We start from the raw sequence: 27,882 nt of genomic DNA, 5'->3' as shown, positions 1-27,882 counted from the left end.
CAGACTCCATTTCTTACTGTAATCAGTTTACAGTCTTTTATAATGATAAATGTCAATATACAGGGTGATTCACTACCAGTGCAACAAACTTGCAGGAGGTGTAGGGGGCACAAAGATGAATCGGAATCACATAGCATTGCAGGGTCAGAAATGCCTTCGTCATGCAGTAGAGGACGTTGAACGGGAGGGTACGAGAACAGTGATCCCACAGGAAGTGAGCATTTGTGAACCGTTTCTGTTGAAGAAACCATTCTTCAACAGAAAAGTAGCAAAAGTTCTCCGGAGTGGATAATCCGCAGGCTACAATGATTGGACGCATTGCAGATGGTATGAACTCATTTGGTTTCTTGACAGTATCCTCCATACAGTGGATTGGGAAATACCCAATCGTTGGCCTATTGCTCGAGTACTCTTACTCTGATTGCCTTCTGCAAGATGTAGGACATTCTCCTCATTGTCTGGCGTCCTCGTCGTTCGCTCTCGATGCATGGTACCTCTCGTGAAACAACCAGTCTCACATAACCTTCTGTGCACACATGCGAAAATTGTATGATGAGGAGCACACCTGTGTGGGAAACGTTCCTGGTACAAGCGCAGAGTGGCGCGCCCACTACAGTCCGCAGCTCCATACGCGAGGTGCATGTCGGCCAGTTCAACGTTTGAATACTCGTCCATCCTACTGCCTCAGGAACCGTTTCGCAAATGCTGACTTCCAGCGGGATCGCTGTTCACACGACCTCCCATTCAACGTCCTCTATCGCATGACGAAGGCATTTCGGACCCTGCAATGCTATGTGATTCCAATTCGTCTTTGTGTCCCCTACACCTCCTGCAAGTTTGTCGCACTGGTAGTGAATCACCCTGTATATAGATGTATATAGATTTTCACTAGTACTTTTGCAACATAGCCTGTGATGAAACTTGAGTTCAACCAATAGTCATCTCGATTATTACTCTTGTTATAAGTTAATAGCTTCCTTATTAAAGGGAAATGCAGACTGAAAAAATTTGCTAAATTAACTAATTTTTGTGATTAATAAGACATACTATAAATCTAAAAAAACTAGGGAAAATGAAATCACATTTTTTTTAAGATAAATTTTTCCAACAAATTAGTGATCCACTTGATTTGCATGCAATGTAGAAAACAAACATAGCATGTCTGAGAACAGATGAAAAAAAAAAAAAAAAAAAAGAAAGATTTGATAATGCAATTTAATACTCAATTAAAAATGACATAACATACAATTATTTACAGCTTTGATTACAAGAACCAAACATTAAACAAACAATGCAAGGACAAGGCATCACACACATACACACATTAATGCCAACTAAGTGTTGGTGATTGAGCACCACACATGTACAAAATTACACACCAGACCACTGGTAACATGATGTGGCCTTCAGCAGGCTTTGCTTTAAGTAGAAAAATCACTCAATTACCGAAAAGCCACTGTAAAGAAATTCGACATTAGTACTAAACTGTTGTACACTAACCAAAAAAAAAGTTCGAAAAAGTAAATTCAGATAATTTAGTCAATTGAGTATTTAAATATGCTTAATTTATCAAATGGCTTGATCATGTTTGCACTGTGATCTTCTGGAGTTTGCGTATCACACTAATCACAGAATTTTTCTCACATAATAACAACATCAGTTAACACCATTTTCCAAAAGCACTGCTGCTGAGACAGAAAGCAGGCTGGCCAGAACACCATATCAGTGCATAAAAACTATTTATTATACTATACACTAGTCTATTTGATAGGAATTGTTGGTAAAGTAGATATTATTACTGGCAGCATATTACACAGATTGCAAGCATTAATGAAAGAGATCCAGCTTTACTGAAAAATGGAAAAGCTATTGTACAATAGGTATTTGTATATCTAATGGTGTGTGTGTGTGTGTGTGTGTGTGTGTGTGTGTATACACACACACACACACACACATATATATATACATACACACACACATATACACACACACACGCGCGCACACACGCACACGCACACACACACACACACACACACATATATACATGCACACACACATATATATACATGCACACACACATATATATACATGCACACACACACACACACACATATATATACATGCACACACACACACACACATATATATACATGCACACACACATATATATACATGCACACACACATATATATACATGCACACACACATATATATACATGCACACACACATATATACATGCACACACACACACACATATATATACATGCACGCACATATATATACACACGCACATATATACACACACGCACACATATATACACACGCACGCACGCACACATATATACACACGCACATATATATACACACGCACATATATATACACACACGCACATATATATACACGCACGCACATATATATACACGCACGCACATATATATACACGCACATGCACACATATATATACACACGCACACACATATATACACACGCACACACATATATACACACGCACACACATATATACACACGCACACACATATATACACACGCACACACATATATACACGCACACACACATATATACACGCACACAACACACACATATACACGCACACGCACACGCACACACACACACACACAAAATCTCAGATATATCTAATTCTTACTATTTTTTATTTATTTTTTTTTATTCTTGAATACCAGCCAGAAAGCTAAAACTATGAAAATATTCTACTGCTGGATTATGATTTTGTGTGGGTGTACTGTTAAAGTATCTAAGCTAGATTTCAGCAATTTTGCAAGACTTAAGATTAATTTGTTGAAAGCATAAAGCTTATTACTATTTGAAATGACAATCACAGTACGCTGCTGAGGTACTCTAGACCATGAAGTCTGGTAGATACGAAAACTATTATTGTAATATACTCAATTTCACTGCATTTTAAATTAAACATGATTCAAAGTCATGAAAACAGCAACAATGAAGTTTTGTTAATAAGTTTCTGATCTTAATAAAGGCTTTCCTTTAAAATTTTTAAAAATATTTCCCATGAAAAAGTAATCTCAATTCTAGGAATTTCCTTTAATTTTTTTTTTTATGAAGTCTATTGCTCTTCTAGCTTCACAATGGAAGCACAAGTTTTTCGTTAGTTTATAGGTGGGAGTATTTGTTTATGATGGTCAACAAGAAGGTTGAAAACTATAACTCAGGAGCCTGTAAAGATTTAGATGCAGTATGTACCAAATTATTCTTCTCCAAATATTTCAATGAGTAAAAATTTACTTATCACAAAATTAGTTATCAGAATGGAGAAGAAACTTTTAGTTCATAATCCACAGTATACAGCACGCTCATATTAAAAAGAGATCGGATGGAGGGGATAATTATTCAGCCTGTGGAAATAAGCGATGAAAGGTGCAAAGAAGTGAAGAATTACACAACAGCTTTGGACACAAAATCCAATAACCTCTTAGCATATTGTTCTGGATGTACTGTTGAAATTTCAGCTCCAGTGCCATGCTTGACAGTCTTTGCAGCCTGAGCAGTACGCTTCTTGACTCCATAATGTGTCAGAACGTCAACCAATGCCAAGAAATAAACCTCTCTTTTAGGTGAACCTATAAAAACGATTTTTTTTCCTTTCAATTACTGTACATAAAAACACATTCTGGCAATTTTCCTTTTAAGTAATTTATAGAAATTCCAAAGAAAAAAGTACTTATATAAAAATATAGCATATAATACTCTAAATTTAAGTTTTGTTCATAAAGATTATTCACTGTAAGGAAAAGTATAAAAATATTTTAATATCCTGGTTTTGTATTACTTAATTTTTTTTTTCTTTTCAATTAATTAATTTTAATATTTTGAGAGAAATTCACATCATAAAGAACTGATTTTGAAGTAAGAATAATGCTTAATACACCACATGAATCATTTAAAAGTGAATTTTATTGTGTACAGAAGTATAAAGTTTACTATAAGGTAAAAATTTACACAAAATATATTGCATCACATAACAAATTTTCAAAAAAGGTTCTACTTATCTCCATTTCTTGGTATTTTTGTATTAATTTGGTCTTTTGATTCTGAATACAACCTTAGTTTTTACATAGCATCAATGGTTAGCCCAGAAATAAAAGAAAAGCAAATATGCAATAATACTTCAGATATATTAGCATTTAACTTCTGTACAGAATAGAGTATTAATCATTAATGCAAGTAAACAACAAGTGACACAAATCACAAATTAAAAAAGTAGAATTCCTCCTCAATCAAAAAAATCATTAAAAATGTCCATTTGAATGTCCATCTTTTGCAGTTAGTGTGATCATTCTGAACCAAGAACCAGATACACCTTTCTTGATACTCTTCCATTGACTGTATGTCCTGGTGCAATCTCTTCACTTGCTCTTCAGTAACATTGCGCAGATTTTCTCTGAAGAAATCAAAGTGAAAGTGCAAGTCTAATGGAGCTTGATTTAAATTCTGCATTCCATTTTTTCATAATTTTCAATCAACTTTTCAAATAGTTGTTTGTAATTTTCATTCTTAATGTTACCAAGAATGCCATTCACTACAAGGGAAAAACAACAGCCAGGAATTCCACTCAGCGTTGGTCATTGTCTTCCAGTTCTTGTGGGCAAAATTGTTTTAACTTGCGGACCAGCAAATATGGCAGCTTTCGCTTTTACATCAGGCAATTCTAGAAACAGACTATACATGCTTCAAGTATAAGCAAAAGCCAATGCATATACTTACACCTTGCAGTCCCAGCTTGATAGGAATGGTGAAGGCAAGACTCTTTCTTGGAACCAAGGGATTGTTTACTGCACAGGCTGTAACTCAGTTATGGCAGATCATTCTCTTCTCATGGTGCTGATTTACTGGCTTGCTGTTCTAGAAGCAGAGAAAGCAAGGGAACGTAGTGAAACTGCCTTACACACCCAGAAAGAGCCACAGCATTTTGAAGCTCCTACAGAACTTTCACATTTCACTGATCACACTTCATCTTCACTAACATGTGCTTCACATTTCTGTAGTATTGTTTAATACACGGACAGAATGTGCAATAAGAATCAACGTGAGTAGATTCCCACTGTGAAGTGACACAGCGTTCAAAATTATCAATAAAATCAAAAAAATAGCACAAGAATTGTGCAAATCTAAAAATGTTCATAAGTGGCATATCTTTTTCTGTATGTGTCATGTAGCTGGGACCCAGTAGATTCCACTTTTTAATGAGAAGCGGGGAGTTCTATATATGATATTGTTAGACCCAAGTAATTCACTAAGTCATTCAGTTTACTGATAAGGAAAGTGTGGCATTTCATTTGTACTGTCTTCTAAGCTGTAATTCCAATTATCCTGTTTACCAGACTCATGATCCAATCCTGATGACTCTTTTCTGGAAGATGAATTGACAGGTCTTCACTGTGTGGCACTAGTATGTTGGAATTCCAACAACAAAAACCCCGAAAGTATTCCTGATAGGCTTCTCTTGAAATGGCTAATAGTTCCTGTGTCATGTTCTGAATAATTTCTCAGTCATTACAAGTCTGTGATCTTTCAAAAGACCTTTAATGCTTGGCGCAAAAAAAAAAAAAAAAAAAAAAAAATCACAGGGAGCTGAATTTGGTGAGCACAGTTGATGGGTAGACTACAGTGATTAAGTGCTTTGTGTACCATTACTGTGGTCCCACATATCTGCAAAAATTTCTTGAATGGATAGTGATGAGTCCAGTCAAATTACAATAAGCACAATCTTCATATTTGATCAGACTATTTTGCTTTTTTTGGCCACAGAAAATAGTCTTCCAAACAAGGGGACTGTGCCTTCATTTCTGGGTCATACACGTAAACCCATTTCTCATCACCAGTAATGATTGAAGAAAAAGTGTGGGTCAGCAGCAGCAGCAGCAGCATGCTGATGAATACCCCGATATGTGAGAACTTGCTGGTCTATGACCATCACTAAGGGGCACAAGCTTGGCTGAACCACATCACATTCTGAAACCTTGTGTTAAAATTGAGTAACATATCTCATAAGAAATGTTACTTTCATTAGCAACTTCATGAATAGTTAATGGAAATCTCTCCCATTTAGGCAGTTGAGGAGTCAGGAAGTGAGAGTGCAGTAGCACATGTTCCTTCGGTAATTTAAGCCTGTATGACTGCTAAATACAATTAACAATTGTATTAATGAATCATCAGCTTCTGAAGTTAAGGGCAGCCAACGATCATCAATGGACAAGCAGTCCTCTAAACTTTGAAAATCACTGAAAAGTCTTCAATTGACACAGCATCTTTCTGAGAGCTGTTTTTATGATTTTGTGTAATTTCTAATTTGAAACAAAATCTGATGAAAATTTGCTGCTTGTTTTAAAATGTGATGAGACAGAATACTTTCTATTCCACATGTATGTGCTAATTCACATTGATTGCAGATAAACAGGTCATTCATGCATTACCACATCTAGACAGCTGCTTAACATGTTGTGACAAGTTACAACTTCTTATGACAAGATTTCAAGATAAAATCCATCTCATTTATCTCATAAACACCTACATATTTTTATACATATAATTTACATTACTTTCTCCTATTTCTGTTGTTTAAAAATTGCATTTCTATATTTTCAGACTGGCCTGGAACAAAATATTCTTCTCCCTTCTCCATTATTTTATAAATATTTGCCACTTGCAGTTTTGTTGATTGCAGGAGTCTGCTGACCACAAGGCCCTGTGACTGGTGAGGGATACTTGTAAATACAATGAAACCTCTCAAAAGAGGACATCATGGGTCAGAAGGTGTTTAGGGCATTTTCCTTCTGGCTATTACATCACTTACTAGGTTTAGTCTATATTCGTAATTTTTGTTTGCATAGAATTTCAATGTAATAGGACACACCTATTACATTGAAACCCCTCCTTTTTTAAATTCCTGCATACAGCCTTGCCACAAACAGCAAGAAACTATCTCTTACAAAATCATTGCACATCAATGTAATGTGCAGGAAAATTTCAACCAGTATTCCAAAGGAAAAAATCTGCATACAAGAACAAACTTCACATATAGCTACTTAAATGACCACTATTTCTCAATGCTGAGAGAAAGTGGTAAGTGAAGGCACGGGTAAAACTGTTTTTGTCCCTCAGTCAAAAAGCTGGTCCACACACCTTCATAAAACTAAAATATTATTGCATGAATAGAGTACATGACACAAATCTGAAAATACTTCCAAGTGATAGAAGATACTTAAAGTTTTTATTCAGTGTCATAATGTAGTTTTAATTTGTTACTGTTCCTTTTATTCCTGTTTTAATTGTCTCTAAAACTCCCCCCCCCCCCTTACATATTTCTTATTACAAAATTAACCTTCTTTTAGTACTCCCTTATTCCTTTGTTATCCCACTTACTAAGGGTTTCTACAGAATTTTTTATTTGTAATATTTAATTATCAACTCCATTATAACAAAGCAAAACTCTCACAAAGTTCTACTGAGCTGCTTCTTAAAATAACCTATATTATAAACAGAGAAGCCTTACGCTACTAGTTAGGACATAAGTCACATGCCTTTAGCATTCACGCATATGGGTATCAGCAGTTGTATCAAATATGGAAATGCATTTGGTACTTTGGGTAGTCACTGGACATGGCTGGACACAGATTAAGTGAGATGCGGGGGGGGGGGGGGGGGGATATTGTGATCATTCCTTTTCCATCACGTGTTGTCCAGGTGCACAAGACGAGTACTGGAGAGTCCAATCAGATCTTAGGTTTATGTAAACTCTGGAGGATTTTCTCCCTTTAAAAACTGGGTCCTGGGAAACCAGGTGGGGGTTCAATAGAACCAAGAGAGGAGAGTGTCATCGAAGCAGTTTTTGACCATAGTGTGCAAAAAATGTTGTGATAGTATTTCTTTGTGGTATGGTGTCTGTGTTGTCACCAAGGAGAAGGCCACTGCCCAGTTCCTCCGGATGAAGTTGCCTATGAGAGGACAGAAGGGAGCAAGAGAGGAGAATGGGGTAAGTGAGAATCCCTTTTCATAAGAGTGAAAGGATTGTGAGGAAATGATAACTGAACAGAAAATATTCATGTTAATTCTTATCCATAAGGAACGATGATTTCTTCCTAAGAATATATTTTTTCTTAATGTTATGCCTAGTATATCTTGTGTTTCTTACTATTCTAATAACTTAAGAGATCTGGCTCATGAAGTGATATTTCCAATAACACATTTTCAATGTAAAGAAATAACAATGGCTACTTATGTGAAATTACCATAATATGGGCTCAAACGAGTGACCACCATAACTAATTATGTTGAGTTATTCTTATAAATGTTGCATATGTTATATTAGAATGCTTTGATTGAAATCTCTCTCTCTCTCTCTCTCTCTCTCTCTCTCTCTCTCTCTCTCTCTCTCTCTCTCTCTCTCTCTCTCTCTCTCTCCCTCCCTCCCTCCCTTCCTCCCTCCCTCCCTCCCTCCCTCCCTCTCTCTCCCCTAACTCATCATTTACACTAGAGAAAAATCAGTTGTAGAATCAAGAAAGGTTTTTGCAGCATTAGAGATTTTAAGCTAATTCGCATAACTGAAGTCTCTGATGTAACACAATGCTAATCCAAATCGCGATATTTTATTGGTGAAGTGAAATTAATGAAATTCAATCTTCATTTTTTCACTGATTAAAGCTATTTGTAAAGAATTGGGATTTAAAAGGATATACAAATTTAAATAGAGAAAATTTAATTTTATATTGTGTAAAACAGACTACAGAAAACTAAGAGATCTGAATATTTTCTTGAAAATAAAAGTATCAGCAAATCGAAAAAAATATTGTACTAGAAATGGACTAACTGTCACAAGAATAAGATTTAAATTGAATTTATAATGAATAAATAAAAAAAAAATGAAAAAGATAAAAAAAAAATGTTTATAAGAATGAATTATACTTTATGCTAATGAATTATTTCTAAAAGAAAAACAAAACAAGTTTTTTTTTATAGGGTTCATAAAATGTGAAAAATTGTAAAATACAATATAATCCCAGAAAACTTAATGAACATAATGAAAACCAAGAAACAGAATCTTCCTATCTGGAAACGATCATCTTACTTATAACATTGCACCAATTGTTGTTGCTCATAAATGAACCTTGTATTTCTTCATCATTTAAGTCTTATTTTATATTATATGTAACTTAATTAGTCTTTAAAACTTCAGAAATAACAAATACTCCTTTAGTAAAGTTATGTAAATAACCTTTTATCAAGCACCTTTATATTTACTTATTATAACCTTATCACCAATATGAAACTTGGGTTTGGATTCTAATTATTTCTTTCAGTAAAGGCTATTATAGATTGTGTTTTCATTTTCAATTTCACTGGTTTCTATAGGCTTCATTTTAATAGATCTACAATAAGAATTATTACAATTTCTAACTTTATCTTCAAAAAGGCCTCTAAGGTTGGGAGAATGATTCATATCACAAATTTAAACAAGTACACCAACCGTTTAACTATAATAGTTTAATACTGAAAACTATAAAATGTACCAGACGATACAGTACTGTAAAATAATATTTACAAAAACTGACTTACAAAATAAAATGTATGATGAAATTTTAAAATACAATAAAAAATAATTAAGGTTAAAAGCGATAAAACAATGATTGTAGCTTTCGGGGGCATCCGCCTCCTTAAATAACAGGTTCACAGCACACAGGGCTGACCAAGTGCATGCTCAGTATTTCTTTCATGTGAACCAGAACCGGAAGTGGCTTGGGAGCATGGACACACAAAACGCTCGTCTTTTGCAAGGACCACAGCCTCCAGAAGGGGGTGGAGCCGAACACCCCTGTCCCTATTCATACTATTGTTTTCGGACAAGCCAATCCACAAACTCTCCAGCCACTTACAGTCCCAGAACCTACGAGCCCGGTCAAGGATGACAGCATTCACTGGGGAGACCTGGTGCTGTTTTTCCCAATAATGCTTAGCAATGGCAGACTTATTAAACTCTGCGGTCTGTATGGCTCGCATGTGCTCCCCCAGACGGTCTTTTAGTCACCGTCCTGTCTCCGCCACATATCATTCCCCACAATCCGGGCATTTGATCTCATATACGACCCCACTACTGGAATCCCCAGTAATGGGGTCTTTGATCTGTGACACCACTGTGTGCAACCTCCGGCCCAGAAGCTGCACACAGCGTGCCTGAAAGTCACAAAGCATTCTTGCAATACAATCTGACAAGCACGGATAGTAGGGAATATAAACTCTGGTGACTGGAATGGACGGTGTTCCATGATTAGGCTCCACGTCTCTATTATATTTATCAATGACCCTCTGGGGGTAACTGCATTTCATAAGATCCGTCCTAACTTGCCCAATTTCTCTCTCTCTCTCTCTTCCCCCCCCCCCTCAGAGGTACTACAATGTGTTCTAACCCTACCCAAAAGTGCCCTGGCAACACTATCTTTATGCTGCGCAGTCTGTGCTGACCTATACAGGTGTACTGGCTCCTACACATTGGTTTCCTAAAAACTGTAGTACTAAGCCTGGAGCCTTCTCTGTACACCATTATGTCCAGGAATGGGAGGGAATCATTCACTTCTACCTCTGAGGTAAACTGTATAAAAGGAGAGAAATCATTAAGAAAACTAACTACATCCTCTTCTCTTCTCTCCCCTTTTGTACCAAAGTGAACGTGTCATCCACGTATCTCTTCCACTTGCGCACAGGGAACTCCAAACTCATAAAAACCCTATTCTCTAACTCTTCCATTGCTAGGTTTGCGACAATAGCTCTGATAGGAGAACTCATAGCTGTGCCGTGAACCTGATTGTACATCACTCCTTTATATACCAAAGTGGTACTCGAAAGACATAATTCTACGCCACAGCATATATGCTCCACAGCTGTGCCGTGAACCTGATTGTACATCACTCCTTTATATACCAAAGTGGTACTCGAAAGACATAATTCTACGCCACAGCATATATGCTCCACACTTAGGTGCGATCTAGTACTTAGGGTATCATCTTTTTGTAGTGCCACCTTTACACATTCCACCCCATGGGCTATGGGAATACAAGTAAATAATGACACTACATCTAGCGACATCATTATCTCATTCTCTCCTACATTTTGGTTTTTGACGAAGTTCACAAATTCCATACTATCTTTAATAACAAACATGGACCGTCTCACTATAGGGGAAATCAGCTGCTCCAGGAATTTTGACAAAGCATAGGTAGGGCTTCCAATAAAAGGAACAATGGGTTGTAACGGGACCCCCACTTTATGCATTTTCGGAAGTCCGTAAAACCTGGGCAGCTGACACCCCGTTGCATGCATAGACCAGTACCTCTCTTTGGAAATCTTACCCGTTTTTAACCAGAGCTGTAAAATCTTATTAACACTTTGTTCTAAACCGGCTAGAGGATTTCTGCAGGTGATCTTATATGTATTATAATCCTGTAATAAATCTAGAGCTTTTTTATGATAATCATCCCTACTTAATACTACTGTGGATCTACTCTTATCTGCTGGTAGAACCACAATATCTTTATCCTGCTTGAATTCCTTTAACGCTCTCTTTTGATTATGGGTGAGATTAGAGGTAACCTTTTTGGCCTAACATAGAATGGCTGAGGCCTTTACCCGGATACGATTAGCAATGGGTTCCAGCAATTTACAAATTGCCCTCTGGATACCCATAGTTGTCTCAGTGATTGGAGGTTTAGGGGGTAACAAGGCAAACTTAGATCCTAAAGCCAATACCCCCTCTTGCTCTTTAGTTAAGGGTTTGCCACTCAGATTCTGAATGAAATTAGAATTATTAACCCTATACATATTTGCCTGTTCTTCTAATAATGTACTGAATTTGCTAATGTGCCTCATCTTATATAAATGTGCAATCCTACCAATCTTATCTTGAACTAACCTCCTGACACATGCTAAATGCAAAGGGGATAATCTACTACTAATGTTACCTAAAGATACACCAATCAATCTCCTATTGCATCTTAAGTCATCATGCAATTTCTGTATCCAAGTGTTCAAAACCTTCTTCTGATACCACGCAATAATCCTCATCATTCGCACATCCTTAAACGTGCTTTAATCCTGAATCCATGCAGAATGAGTCCATGTTCCCTACAACAATACATGAATCTTAAGTGCTGTTGTTGCTTAACCTCTCCTATGCTGCACTTTTGAAACTGCCGGTTGTGTTGCAAAACTGAATGGCCATAAACACTGACAATATCTTCAAAAAGGGAGAATGAGTCATATCACAAATTTGAACAAGTACACCAACCGTTTAACTATAATAGTTTAATACTGAAAACTATAAAATGTACCAGATGATACAGTATATAAGATGAGGCACATTAGCAAATTCAATAGGGCACATTATCAAATCCAGTACACCCATTATAGGTCAGCACAGACTGCACAGCATAAAAATAGTGTTTCCAGGGCACTTTTGGGTAGGGTTAGGACACATTATAGTACCTCTGAGGAGAGAGAAATTGGGCAAGTTAGGGTGAATCTTATGAAATGCAGTTACCCCCAGAGGGTCATTGATAAATATAATCGAGACGTGGAGCCTAATCATGGAACACCGTCCGTTCCAGTCACAGTTTATATTCACTACTATCTGGGCTTGTCAGATCGTACTGCAAGAATGCTTCGTGACTTTCAGGTATGCTGTGTGCAGCTGCCGGGCCAGAGGTTGCACACAGTGGTGTCACATGTCGAAGATCCCATCACTGGGGATTCCGGTAGTGGGGTCGTATATGAGATCAAATACCTGAATTGTGGGGAATGTTATGTGGTGGAGACAGGACGGCGACTAAAAGACCATCTGGGGGAGCACATGCGAGCCATACAGACTGCAGAGTTTAATAAGTCTGCCACTGCTGAGCATTATTGGGAAAAACAACACCAGGTCTCCCTAGTGAATGCTGTCATCCTTGACCCGGCGCATAGGTTCTGGGACCGTAAGTGGCTGGAGAGTTTGTGGATTGGCTCGTCCGAAAACAATAGTATGAATAGGGACAGGTGTTCGGCTCCACCCCCTTCTGGTCCTTGCAAAAGACGAGTGTTTTGCGTGTCCACGCTCCTGAGCATGCGCCTGGTCAGCCACGTGTGCTGTGAACCTGTTATTTAAGGATGTGTTGCCTAAACATCATTGTTGTGAAAGGAGGCGGATGCTTCCGAAAGCTACAATCATTGTTTTATCGCTTTTAACCTTCATTATATTTTATTGTGTTTTAAAATTTCATCATACATTTTATTTTGTAAGTCAGTTTTTGTAAATATTATTTTTCAGTACTGTATCGTCTGGTACATTTTATAGTTTTCAGTATTAAACTATTATAGTTAAACGGTTGGTGTACTTGTTTAAATTTGTGATATGAATTTCTAACTTGCTTACCCATACTTATAATACCTGCTAGTATTATCAGATGTAAAATATTACCACAGTTTTGTCTTCAAAGTTCTATTAAATCATTCTACTCTTTGAGCTTTAGTTCCATACATTAGTTTACATTACATTACTTTAGTTACATTAGTTTACTGCTGAGAATATATTCTCAGCAGTAAACTAATGAATATTATACATTTTTTTAAAATGCTACTGTGTTTGTTTATTTATAAATTTGGTACCTCTATCTTTTTGTATCTTTTTTGAGAATTAGTAAATATAATTTTAAAAGCTTTTGATATTTCATAATTTTTCTTCTAAATAAGTACAGTCCAAACATATGAGTGTTAGTATGTAGTTAGTATTATTCTCAAAAGATATCAACTTGCATGTCAACTAAGTTAGCTTGAAACAGATTATTATTATTAGCCATATGGTATTCCCGAGTTACTCCCTGAGAGAGAGAGAGAGAGAGAGAGAGAGAGAGAGAGAGAGAGAGAGAGAGAGAGAGAGAGAGAGAGAGAGAGAGAGAGAGAGAGAGAGAGAGAGAAATCACCAAGAAAGATGATATCCAGCTCAGGACCCTGGGTTTGCCAAGCCCATACCCACCAGATGTGAGCCCCCCGGATCAGCTCTACTCTTATATATTCTTTTAAGAAGTTTATTTTTATATATATTCATCTTTCTAATGTACATATACATCCACAAGATGAATATATCTTGTTTTAAAAGTGGATTTATTTTTCTTTATAATTGTAAAATAGTAGAATAAAGTTGAAGGAGCATAGTACAGATTCTTTAAATCATTCAAAGATACTGCAAGTACTTTCATTCTCTTTCTTCCAGCCTTTGTTTCCTGTTTGTCAACATTATTAGTTTTTACATTACACATTAAGCTAGAGTTTCTCAAACTTTCAAAGTTCGTGACACCCTTAGTTCAAAGTTCATGACACCCTGCCCGTGAGCCAAAAGAAATACCTAACATGGTTGTTTTCGCCCTTTTAATAATCCAATTCTCTGTGTATATATCTTTCTATACATTAAAATAATTTTACTCCTAGTATAATATTAAAAAAAAAAAAAAAAAAAAAAAAAATAAGTGTTACATGATAGTTATTATAATAATAATTATAAACAAAATTACAATTCATAATACAAATTATATACAGGCAGGCCTCGATTAACGCGATTAATTCGTTCCGCGAGCACATCACGCAAATGCGTTAATCGAATATAATAACCAATAGGAAAAATTATAATTGGTCCTTGACCTTCTGGAATGTCCATAAAGAATTTTAAAAATACCTTTTAAATAACTTTTTAACTGTATATAATGTAAAAGATAATGAAAATAATTATGGAATTAAATGTTTATTGCATAAAACAGCGGTTCTTAAACTGTGCGCCGCGGAATATTTTAAATTTTTGAGGGAAACACAGCGATACTCGGCATCTGTCGGACACAGCGCGAACTACTAGCTCGAGGTAGTTCACAGTTTCGGCATTTCTTATTAAGTTGTTTGGACCTAACTACTAAATGAAACTGTTAGGTATTTCTTTTGGTCTGGATGCACCTTGAAAAAATTACTGAGACATTAAAGGCCCCGTGAACCGAGAAACTTTGGGAACCTCTGACATAAAATACGCAATGAAGAAATTACTGTTGCGGAAATATATGAACAGTGTTGACTTTCTCTTTTCATCAATCAATTTCTGATAGCTGCCAGCAATCTTCTCTGGGCCCTGGCGAAATAAATATCGCAGAGAATATCAAACCTTTTGTTTGAGGTTTTATGCGATACGAAAGATTTCGTCTAATTCTTTTACCATTATCTCCTTCGCGGTAACATTTTCATCTGGCTCATTTAAAAATTTGAATGTTTAAATGCAAGTCTGCATTGACTTTATTACCAGGAGACAAACACGTCTTCTTCCGATGGTTGATGGAACACACCGAAGCGAGCAGCAGGCAAACATTTGTTTATTGACCATACAACTCGCAGTAAGCTTAACGCGCAATTCAAATCTTTTTCAACTATCGCATAAAAAAAAAAGATCGCATTAACTGGAAATTTGCATCGTGTAAAGTGAAAAGTGGTATCATTTTTCAAATAGCGTTAACTGAATATCGCATTAATCGAACTCGCATTATGCGAGGCCTAGCTGTATACTTATATAATAATTTTATTCTTTATACAGAGGTACTAAATAAACATCAATTATAGATGACTACAAATTAAAAAGTTACAGTACAATGGATACTGTACAACTTTTTATAATGAAATAAATATATAAATTTCAAAAAAAAAAAAAAAAAGTTTAAGTAACTTAAACCCAAATTTATGGCACCCCTGGTCTGTTGTTGTTGTGGCAGCCTGGTTGAAAAATAATGCATTCAGCAGTAAATATAAATTGTATTTATTACAGAAGAAATTTTATTAACTCCTAATCCAAACTTTTTTTTCCCCCCTTTTAACTTTAATTATTGGCTTAATGATCCACTACCTACATGCTCTTCAAATGCTGGATCTAGTATAGCATCGAAGTCATTAACAATTTTAATTGTTATAATCTCTAAATGATTTAACTGCTAATGTGTTGTTGAGCTGCATCTTCAGTCTTATTGTATGCTTCTTACATCCTTCTTCAACCGATTAATACCTTTATATCCTCTAGCCTAGTGTTTCCCAAACTGGTGTTCACACACCCGTGGAGATTCACAAAATGGACCCACTGGAACTGGTCAAATTATTCGTTGTGTGTGTGTGTGTGTGTGTGTTGTAAACACACACACACTCTGCCCAACCTAATATCTGAACACTCCTCCATGGATGGGGAAACAGATCCTATGCATGCAACACATCGCAGAACCTGCTATAAATATGCACGTGCGCTTCAAACAAACAATTGCAAAAGTGGGCATGCAAGATGACGCGTTCAACAGAATTGATCACCTCAACAAATGCCAGATGCAGATTTTTTATTTTATTTTTTTTGAAAATCCCAAGCACGAGATGTATTAGAACCTGTAGTACTTAGTACCACACACACACACGGGTTGCAGGTTGAGAAAATGAAAGAAGATATTTGTTAACATTAGATTTGAACTTCTGTAGATTGCAATTTTCAGGAAATATGTATGAAGGAAGGTTTTTCCAGAAAATGACAGTTAAAGGAATAAACGAGATGAAAAGTCTGTTCTATTTGTTTGAAGATGGACAGTAAATGGAGGTTGGCTAGTGGCGGCATGTGTTCAGACTGTTTTGAAAGCCAATTCAGAAAAACAGTGCCCATGAAAGTATCTGTAGAAAAGGCATGCAGCAGAAAGAGAATGTCTATGAGACAGAGCAGAGAGAATCTGTTAGAGATGAGTCATTAATGAACCTAACTGCCCTCTTCTGAATGGAATCTAGAAGCTTGAGAGAGGTTTTGAGAGCACCGCCCTCAGATGTGGGAACAATGTTCCATGGTAGAGCGGATTTGCAATTTGTACAGAGTGAACAGATATTTGGAAGAAAAGAAAAAAAAAAAAAAAATGCAGAGGAAGCAATATTTGTAATGTCCTTCTGCCAAGAGAGATAAGTCAGGGTAATCCCCAAAAGAGAACATCTTGCCTAGAAATTGGAGTGCTACCAAAGACAAGCAGAGGAGCATATGCAATGTGCATATGCACATTGCATATGCTCCTCTGCTTATCTTTGGTGCAATGCAATCAGCAAAACTATGGATAGGATTTCTGGTCAATGGAAGAAGGTCATTAATATACATGAGGAAAAGAGTGGGGTTAAGAATTGAACTTTGGGGGACACCAGCATTAGGGGACAGGTTAGAAGACAGAGCCATCTACCATAACCTCCAGAGAGAAAACTGGATAACCAATTACAAAAAACAGTTGGCAAACCATAAGATGGAAGCTTGTTTAGAAGACCTTTATGCCAAACATGATTGAAAGCCTTTAAGATGTCAAGAGCAACTGCTTGTGTTTCACAACTTTACCATTGGATTTGTCCTTAAATGGGTAACACACGTCAGAATAGCACCAGTGAATCGACACTGACGGAATCCATACTAGCAAATATTGGTCAGACAATGTTTCTAGATAGGTTAAGAGTTGGTGGTTAATTGGTTTTAATTATTTCAGAAAGAGTAGAAGTAATTTCAATGGGACGATAATTGGATGGGAGGGATTTGTCACCCTTTTTAGAAACTGGATGGATATGAGCAAATTTCCAAGCAGAAGGAAAAACACCTTTGGCATAAGAAAGTGAAAAAAGGTGGCAAAGAACAGGAGTAAGTTCAGGAGCACAGGTTCTGAGAACAAGTGAAGAAATACCATCAGGACCTGGAGCTTTCTTAGCATCAAGATTTGTTAAAATTCTTATGACATCCTTTTGATGGAAGACCACAGGAGGCATTGAATGGGGGTGTGATGGGAATAGTGGGAGCTGTTTTACCAAGATCATTAATACATGGGTGGAAGAAAAATGGGATGCTAGCAGGTCAGCTTTATCCTTTTGACAGAGGTGGGAGCAGAGATGGGCAAAAGTTGTGGCCAACAGCTTTGGCAGGAGACCAGAATGACCATTCTACTTTTTCTACTTTTAGCCTGTTCAAAATATAGTTTGGGCTGATTAATAACTGCTTTACAATTGTTACAAGCTCTGGTGTAGGCAGAAAATGAAACTGAAGAACTGGAAACAAGACAATTACAATATGCAACATTCTTCTCTTGAACAGCCTTAGCACATTTATTGGAAAACCAAAATTTAGAAAAAGGACAAGATTTTAAGGTGGAATGTGGAATAAAGGATTCCATTCCTACAAGAATAATTTCACTGACACAATCTGAGCAAATGTTGACATCAGAAGTTTTGAAACAGTAATCGGATCAAGGAAAAGACATCTTGCAGGTCATCCCATTTTGCATTCTTGTAATGCCAAACAACACGAGGTTGGGAATAGCCATGAGATAAAGGCTCCATTGGAGAAGAGACAATCACCAAGTTGTGATCTGAGGTGTCTAAAGGACCACTCACTTCGACAGTGTACTTAGAAGGGTTGTTTTTGAGAAAAAGATCAAGTGTGCTGGCTGTATGGTTAAGACTGTCTGGTATTTTGGTAGGTAAATGAACAATCTGTGCAAAGTCATTATAATTGAAAAAGCCTCAGCATCTTGACCAGCTAGGTCTGTGTGACTAGAAAACAGAAGCCAGCTGGAGTTGAACATTAAAATCACCAAGGAAAATGACCTCACTGTTAGGAAAGTTGGACAGGAGAAAGTCAAATTACAAAGAGAGGAAGTCAAAGAATTTCAAGTGATTAGTGAAGTTGGGAGAATGGTAGAGACAACAGATGAATCTGACAGAATGAGGTAGAGATTTTAAGCCAGAGAAGATTGAAAAGAGGAGATTCCAAATTACCAAGTCTCTGACAGGTAATATCGGAACAAACATATGCACAAGTACCACATTTGAGGCAAAAGGAAGCAGAGCAAATAATTTGGGTAACTGAGACGAGCAGTGGTTGAATCAAGCAATAACTGAGATTCTGCCAGAAAAAGTACATGGTTTTTGGCAGACTGTAAGTAGAAATGGACATTGCTGAGATTAGAACTGAGGCCATGTATATTTTTAAAATATACTATGAAGTGTTTGGGAGGTTTAGATCTTTTTGCAAATAAATTTGCTTTATAAGTTTAAGAATTCATGGTGTATTCAATAGTAAGAAGTGTTGGGGAGGGACATGCTGTATGAAGTAATGAAATTTTTGGATATGGCGTACACATGGTAAGAATATATCCAAATCCTTGATATAACTTGGCCTCAATGGTGTGATTTCAATTGTCATTGAAAAGACACCATGAGCTATCCTTGAGACCGTCTGCACCTGCTCAGAAAACTTCATATTTGACTGCAAAATTACCCCCAGGTCCTTTTCATTCTCTACCACCCTCAGTGTAGTACCACACAGTTGATACGTTACTCTGGAGTTACTGCTACCCACAGGAAATACTTTACATTTGTCAATGTTAAACGTCAGTTAACACATCTCAGCCCATCCGCTCAACTTTTCTAGATCCTGTTACAATAGCATACTGCCATTATTGTCATTAACAACCATTCCAACCTTTGTGTCATCTACAAACTTAGACAAAGCCTGATATTCCATTATCAATTTCATTAATAAATACAGAAAACAACAATGAACCCTGGGGAACTCCACTAATAACATTAGGCCATGAAGAGCAGTGACCATTGATTATCACTCTCTGTCTTCTCCAACTCAACATCCCTTTATCCATAGCAGCAATCTGCTTCCAATGCCACACTGCTCGAATTTGTACAGCAGTCTTCCAAATGCAACAGAATCAAAAGCCTTCCTACGATCCAAGTATGTGATATCAAAATTATTATTTGCATCCAGTTTCTTTGTGACCATATCATAGTATCGAATCGAATTGGTCAGACAAGACTTCTTAACAAACCCATGCTATGTCTGAACTATAACTGAAGTCTTGTCTAGATGATCCTGCAGTGCTTCTTTAACCAGTGCATTCATTAATTTCCCTTGAACAGAAGTTAAACTAACATGTCTGTAATTACCTGTGTCACAGTTACCTCCAATCGTGTCTGGGCAGAATTGCCCAGACACGACAGGAGGGAGTATATGATGAGAGCCTTGTCGATCAATTCGGCTCTGGAAAGATTGTGCAAGGCTCAAGTGGTAGAATTTTTTTCAACCTGGTCTGTACTTGTTAACAGAAGAGACTGCTTCTACAGGGATGGGATACACTTAAATAGAAAGGGTGCAAGAATATTTGCTGATGCTATCGAGGCAGTGTTAGGTGGGTCGGAAAACTGATAGCTTGGGGGGGGATACAAGGACTAATAGTTTAACAGTAGCCGTAGGCAGAGGTGAAGGTGATTTTTGCACAACTTCTATTAGAATAAGTAGCGACCTGGAGCGAGGGGTGTTGGGGGTTTCAGGGATGGATGGCAGTCATCTTGAAATAGGTGGGTATATATGGGATGTGTTAAGGTAACTAGGAATAGGAATAGGAGCATTTATACCAATGCTAGAAGTATAGTAAATAAATTTGATGAATTTGAAGTGTTCAAGACATTAAAGGCGGATATTGTTGGGATAGCAGAGACGTGTCACACAGATATAAGGAATGCAGAACTGGAATTTGGGGAGTACAATGTGTACAGAAAGGATAGACAGGATAGAAAGGGAGGAGGTGTTATGCTGTTAATTAAGAAAAACATAAAATCAAAAGAAGTGCACCCAGTTGATATAGATGAACAGTGCACTGTTGAGTCAGTTTGGTGTGACATAAGTACTGCGATACAAAAATAAAAGTAGGAGTGTGTTATAGGACTAATGACTCGAATGAGTACAATGAACAATTATACAGAGAAATAGAGTGGGCCAGTAAATCAGAATGTCTTATAATGGGGGATTTTAACTTCCCAGATATTGACTGGAACTTGTGGGTTGGTCACTCACACACTAGTCAGACTTTTTGTCGATTTATTGGATGATTGTTTTCTGCAGCAGCATGTTTGAGAGGCAACCAGAGTGAGTAATACTCTTGATCTGTTTATCAGCAGTGATCACTCATGTATTAAGAATTTGCAGACAAAGGAACCACTAGGTGGCAGTGATCACAGCGTACTGATGTGGGATTTACTTAAAGATATAATTACCATCAGGGGTAAAGGAAAGGGTTTTTGCTTCCATAAAGGTGAGTACAGTGGTCTCAGAAAGTTTTTAAATTCTGTACAGTGGGATAAACTGACGATGTTACCAACAGAAAATTCTAAGTGGGAAGCATTCAAGGAATTAATTGTGGAAGCTACTAAAAGTTTCATACCTATTAAGAAATATTGTTCAAGGTTTAGGCCTAAGTGGTTATCAAATGAACTAATGAGACTCGTAACAGAGAAGAAAAATGCATGGGATGAATATAAATTATCAAGCGACTCAGAAGCCTATGGCAGATGTAAGCTAGTCTGTAATCAGGTCACAAAGGAGGTTAGGCAGGCGAAGGCAGATTACGAGAAATCCTTGGCAAAAGATGCTAAGAAAAACAGCAAGGATTTTTTTACTTATATAAAACTCTAAAAGGAAGGGGATGAATCTGATTGGTCCACTTGATATTGATGGATCGACTGTTGATGATCCTGCCCAGATAGCAAACAAACTGAATGAGTATTTTGTATCTACATTCACACAAGAGGAGTTATTAAGGTTTGGAAATGGCAGAAGGTTATCAAATAGTAGCAGGATACTTAATGATTTTGTAATAACTGAGAGCAAAGTGGAGGAGAAATTGTTGAAGTTAAACATAAGAAAAGTACCTGGGGTGGATGGGATCTATCCAGTTATATTAAAGGAGGCGGCAAAGCAACCTCATAATTATGGCCAAACCCTTGGCCATAATTACGAGAGCATCCTTGGACTCAGGGGAGGTTCCCCACGGACTGGAGAAGTGCAAATTATACCCAACTCACAAAGGGGAAATCGAAAGGTGACATGAGTAATTACAGACCAGTTAGTTTAACTTCTGTTCCGGGTAAAATAATGGAGTCACTGGTTAAAGATGCATTGCAGGATCATCTAGACAAGACTGCAGCAATAATTCAGACACAGCATGGGTTTGTTAAGGGAAAGTCTTGTCTGACAAATTTGATAGGATATTATGATGTGGTTACAAAGGAACTGGATGCAAAAAATAATTTTGATATCATCTATTTGGATTTCAGGAAAGCTTTTGGACACTGTTGAGCATGAGACTATTGTACAAATTGGAGCAGAATGGTATTAAGGGTAAGTTGCTACAACGGATAAAGGGATGATAAAGTGGGAGAAGACAGAGGATGGTAATCAATGGGCGATGCTCTTTGTGGAGTCCCACAGTTATTAGTGGGTTCGGTGTTGGGTCCACTGTTGTTTTGTATATTTATCAATGATATTGATGAAGGTATATCAGGCTTAATGTTGAAGTTTGCAGATAATACAAAGGTTGGCAGGGTTGTTAATGACAGTGTGCTACTGCAACAGGATCTAGATAATTTAGGCAGATGGGCTAAGAAGTGGCAACTGAAGTTTAACCTTGACAAATGCAAAGTACTGCATATGGGTAGAAGTAACCCCAGAGAAACGTACCAACTGTGTGGTACTACACTTAAGGTGGTAGAAAATGAAAAAGACCTGGGAGTAATTGTGCAGGCAGATATGAAGTTTTCTGAGCAATGCAGACAGGCTGCCAGGACAGGTCATGGGGTTTTGTCAATGATATATAGGAATTTTGCTAGCAGGGAAAAGAAGGTGATTATCCTTCTGTATAAGGCAATGGTCAGGCCACGGCTTGAGTACTGCGTACAGTTCTGGAGGCTTCATTTTAGGAAGGATGTAGATTTACTTGAGCGTGTACAGAGAAGGGCAACAAGATTGGTGAGGGGAATGAAGGGATCCTCTTACCAAGAGAGGCTTGAGTTCTGCAAATTGCAGTGGCTGGAGACTAGGCACCTGCGCGGTGATCTGATTGAGGTATATAAGGCCTTGAATGGGTTGAGCACGCTGAATTCTGATGGGATCCTTCCACTTGTTCAGATTACGAACCTAAGGGGGCATAAATTCAAATTAAGAAAAGACAGATGTAGAATAGATGTGCGGAAATTTGCCTTTAGCCAGTGGGTGGTTAATTGCTGGAACAAACTTCCATCTGTCGTTGTAGTTGATAGGTTGAATAAATTTAAGTAGGAACTGGACAGGCATTTGGAGGGAATGGTGTGATTTTTTGTTTTTTTGGCTGATGCTGCATAAGCTCATACACATGCTTTCTTGCATCACATGCCACTACTACTACTACTACTACTACTTTGATCCACGTTTATAAATTGGGGTCACAGTTGCACCTCTCCAGTCCATGAGTACTTCCCCCAATTCCAAGGAAGCTCTCATTAATATGGTTAAGGGTTTGCTTACTTCCTTTGCTGCCTCCTTTAATATAACTTGATAGATGCCATCCACCCCAGGTGCCTTTCTTATGTTTATCTTCAACAATTTCTCCTCCCACTTTGCTCTGAGTTATTACAAAATCATTCAGCTCATTGCCAAGTTTAATACACCTCTGGCATTTCTCGCCCCCCCTCCCCGAATAACTCCTCATGTGTAAATGCAGATGCAAAATACTCATTCAGTTTGTTAGCTACCTGAGCAGGATCATCAACAGTTGAACCCTCTATATCAAGTCGGCCAATCAGATTCATCCCTTTCCTTGTAGAGTTTACATAAGTAAAGAACTCTTGGTTGTTTTTCTTTGCATCCTTTGCCAAAGATTTCTCGTAATCTGCCTTTGCCTGCTTAACCTCCTTTGTGACTTGATTACAGACCAGCTTATATCTACCATAGGTTTCTGTGTCACCTGTTAATTTATATATATCCCATGCATTTTTCTTCTCTACCATATGTCTCATTAGTTCATCTGACATCCATTTAGGCCTAAACCTTGAACAATATTTCTTAGTTGGTATGAAAAGCTTAGTAACTTCCAAGATTAATTCTTTGAATTCTTCCCATTTAGAAATTGCTGTTGGTATCATCATCAGTTGTTCCCACTGTATAGAATTTAAAAACTGTATCAGACCACTGTAGCCACCTTTACGAAAGAAAAAACCCTTCCTTTTACCCCTGATGGCAGTTACCTCTTTGAGTAAATCCCACATCAGCACACTGCGATCACTGCCACCTAGTGGTTCCTTTATCTGCAGATTCTTAATGAATGAAGAATCACTACTGATAATCGGATCAAGAGTGTTATTCTCTCTAGTTGCCACCCGAACATGCTGCTGTAGAAAAACAATCATCCAATAAATCCACAAATGCCTTGCATGTGTGTGTGAGTGAACCAACCCACAAATTCCAGTCAGTATCTTAATAATTAAAATCCCCTATTATAAGACAATCTGATTTACTGGCCCACTTTATTTCTCTGTTCAGCTGTTCATTAGCATTAGTAGAGGCATATAATGCAAGAAAGCAAGCTTATGCAGTATCAGCCAAAAAAAAAAAAAAAAAAAACCCTCCCATTTTCATCCCTCCATTTGTTCCAAATGCCCATCCAGCTCAGCTTTAAATTTATTTAGGCTATTAGCTTCCACAACAGAAGATGGAAGCCTGTTCTACCAATCAATACACACTGGCTAAAGGCAAATTTCTGCACATCTATTCTACAATTATCTTTCTTTAATTTGAAACTGTGCCATCTCAGGTTCTTAGTCTGAGCAAGACAAAGAATCCCATCAGCATTCAGCTTGCTCAAACCATACAAGGCCTTATACACCCGAAACAGATCACCTCGTAGGTGATTTGATTGAGGTGTATAAGACCTTCATCAATATCATCACAGGTGCCTACTCTCCAGGTGCTGCAATTTGCAGAAGTTAAGCCTTTCTTGGTAAGAGCACCCCTTTGTTCCCCTCACCAATCTTGTTGCCCTTCTTTGTACTCGTTCTAGCAACTCTACATTCTTCCTAAAATGAGGCCTCCAGACCTGTACACAGTACTCTAGGTGTGGCCTGACCATTACCATGTATAATGGGATTATCACCTTCCCTGTCCCTGCTAGCAAACTTCCTATATATCATTGACAAGACTCCATGACCTACCCTGGTAGCCCGTCTGCACACTGCTCAGCGAACTTCATATTTGGCCACACAATTACACCCCAGGTCTTTTTCACTTTCCACTTCTCTGGGTGTAGTACCACCCAATTGGTAAGTTTCTCTTCGGTTAGTGCTACCCATATGCGGTACTTTGCATTTGTCAATGTTAAACTCCAGTTGCCACTTCTCAGCCCATTTTCCCAATTTCCCAACGTGGAGTATGCTACTCCAACTGTATCTAGATTCAGTTGGAGTAGCATACTGTCATTAACAACCCTGCCAACCTTTGTATCATCTGCAAACTTGGACATTAAACCTGATATACCTTCATCAATATCATTGATAAATATGCAAAACAACAATGGGCTCAACACCAAACCCTGGGGAACGCCACTAATAACATTTGTCCACGAAGAGCAGTGTCCATCGATTACCACTCTCCATTGTCTCCCACTCAACGATCCCTTTACCCATTGCAGCAGCTTGTACAGCCGTCTTCGTTGTGCAACAGTATCAAAAGCTTTCCTGAAATCCAAGTATATGATATCAAAATTATTTTTGGCATTCAGTTCCTTTGTGACAACATCATAGTAACCAATCAAATTGGTCAGACAAGACCTCCCTTGGACAAATGCATGCTGTGTCTTAACTATTACTGCAGTCTTGTCTAGATGATCCTGCAATGCTTCTTTAATCACTGATTCCATTATTTTCCCCAGAACACAAGTTAAACTAACAGGTCTGTAGTTACTTCTGTCACCTTTTGAACTTGATTTGTGAATTGGTGATGCATTTGCACACCTCCAGTCCATGGGGACCTCCCCTGAGTCCAAGGAAGCTCTCATAATTATGGCTAAGGGTTTGCTTACTTCCTTTGCTGCCTCCTTTAATACAACTGAATAGATCCCATCCATCCCAGGTGCTTTCCTTACCTTTAACTTCAAGAATTTCTCCTCCACTTTGCTCTCAGTTATTACAAAATCACTTAGCTTCCTGTTAGCGTTCGATAAATTTCTGGCACTCCCCTCATTGAATAATTCCTCATGTGTGAATGTAGATGAAAAATACTCATTCAATTTATCAGCTATCTGAGCATGATTATCAATAGTCACCCCATCTATGTTAAGTGGTCCAATCTGATTCATCCCTTTCCTTCTGGAGTTTACATAAGAAAGATCTCCTTGCTGTTTTTCTCTGCATCCTTTGCCAAAGATTTCTCATAATCTGCCTTCGCCTGCCTAACCTCCTTTGTTATTTGATTACAGACTAGTTCATACCTGCCATAGGCTTCTGTGTCGCCTGATACTTTATATGCATCCCATGCATTCTTCTTCTCTGCCACTAGCCTCATTAATTCGTCTGACCCCCATTTAGGCCCAAACCTTGAACAGTAGTTCTTAGTTGGATCCTCCTAGTATCCTAGTATCCTCCAAAATTAAGTCCCTGAAGGCAATTTATAATTCCCATTTAGAATTCACTGTTGGTAACATCATCAGTTGATCCCACTGTACAGAATTTAAAAACTGTCTGGACCTCTGTAGTCACCTTTATGAAAGCAAAAGCCCTTCCCTTTAGCCTTGATGGCAGTTACATTTTTAAATAATTCCCACATCAATTCATTGTGATCACTGTCACCCAGTGGTTCCTTTATCTGGAGTTTCTTAATGCATGAAGAATCACTACTGATAATCAGATCAAGAGTATTACTCCTTCTGGTTGTCTCTCGAACATGTTGCTGTAGGAAACAGTCATCCAATAAATCCACAAAAGTCTTGCTAGTGTGCGAGTGATCAATCCACAAGTTCCAGTCAATATCTGGAAAGTTAAAATCTCCCATTATAAGACATTCTGATTTACTGGCCCACTTGATTTCTCTGCACAATTGCTCATTATACTCATCAGATTCATTAGGCCTATTACACACACACACACACCTGCTCTCATATTTCCTTTCCCAGTGTTTATTTCACACAAAACAGACTCAACACTACATTGTCCAGCAGCATAAATTGGATGCACTTCCTTAGATTGTGTGTTTCTTAACTAACAGCATGACCCCCCCCACCCTCCCTTCCTATCTGTATATCCTTCCTATACACATAGGGAGGATATACAGGATAGGAAGTGCTTGAAGTGCTAGTTAGTTCCAACTCTGAACTAACTAGCACTTCAAGCTCATCAAATTTATTAACTATACTCCTAGCATTGGTGTATATGCAAGTATAGATGCACCTGTTCCTGCTCCTAGCCACCCTAACACAGCCCATGTATTTACTTGTTCCACTATGACTCCCAGCAGTCCTGGAGATCTCCATTAGCTTGCTTTCTAGTCTGCTGCCCATTCTAATAGAAGCAGTGCAAGAATCACTTTTGCCTCTGCCTGCGACCACTGTTGACCTTTGAGTCTGTGTATCCCCCCATGCTAGCAGTTTTTCGACCCACCTAACACTGCCTTGATAGCATCAGCAAATATTCTTGCACCCTTTCTATTTAAGTGTATCCCATCCCTGTAGAAGCAATCTCTCCTGTCAACAAGCACAGACCAAAGTGAAAAAAATTTTACCCCTCGAGCCTTGCACAATCTCTCTCAGGGCCGAACTGATTGACAAGGGTCTCATCATATACTCCCTACTATCGTGTCTGGGCAGAATTGCAGACGCTTTCATATTCAACCTTAACTTGCGACTTTTTTTCAACATTGACCTGTACTTGTTGAGTAAATCTGCAGATCTCTTACTCAATGTCATTAGTTCCAACGTGTAC

General features: G+C 37.8%; 1 protein-coding gene across 3 annotated transcripts in view; it reads right to left on the bottom strand.

The window, feature by feature from the left end:
• Positions 1-2,652: 2,652 nt before the first annotated feature.
• LOC150091173 (phosphatidylinositol 5-phosphate 4-kinase type-2 alpha-like) overlaps positions 2,653-27,882 on the bottom strand; it is a 327,817-nt gene continuing 302,587 nt past the window's right edge. For all 3 annotated transcript variants that reach the window (XM_090374555.1, XM_090374545.1, XM_090374551.1), the window contains one exon: positions 2,653-3,620. In XM_090374555.1, coding sequence (XP_090230681.1) covers positions 3,436-3,620 — 185 coding nt within the window. In that variant the 3' untranslated portion in view covers positions 2,653-3,435. The remainder of the gene's footprint in view (positions 3,621-27,882) is intronic.

Source organism: Mastigoproctus giganteus, chromosome 1 (assembly GCF_048544385.1).
Source record: "Mastigoproctus giganteus isolate SK-2022 chromosome 1, ASM4854438v1, whole genome shotgun sequence".
In the NCBI taxonomy this organism is placed as follows: Eukaryota; Metazoa; Arthropoda; class Arachnida; order Uropygi; family Thelyphonidae; genus Mastigoproctus; species Mastigoproctus giganteus.
Note: the sequence above shows the minus strand (reverse complement) of the source record. Positions and strands in the feature narration are given on the sequence as shown.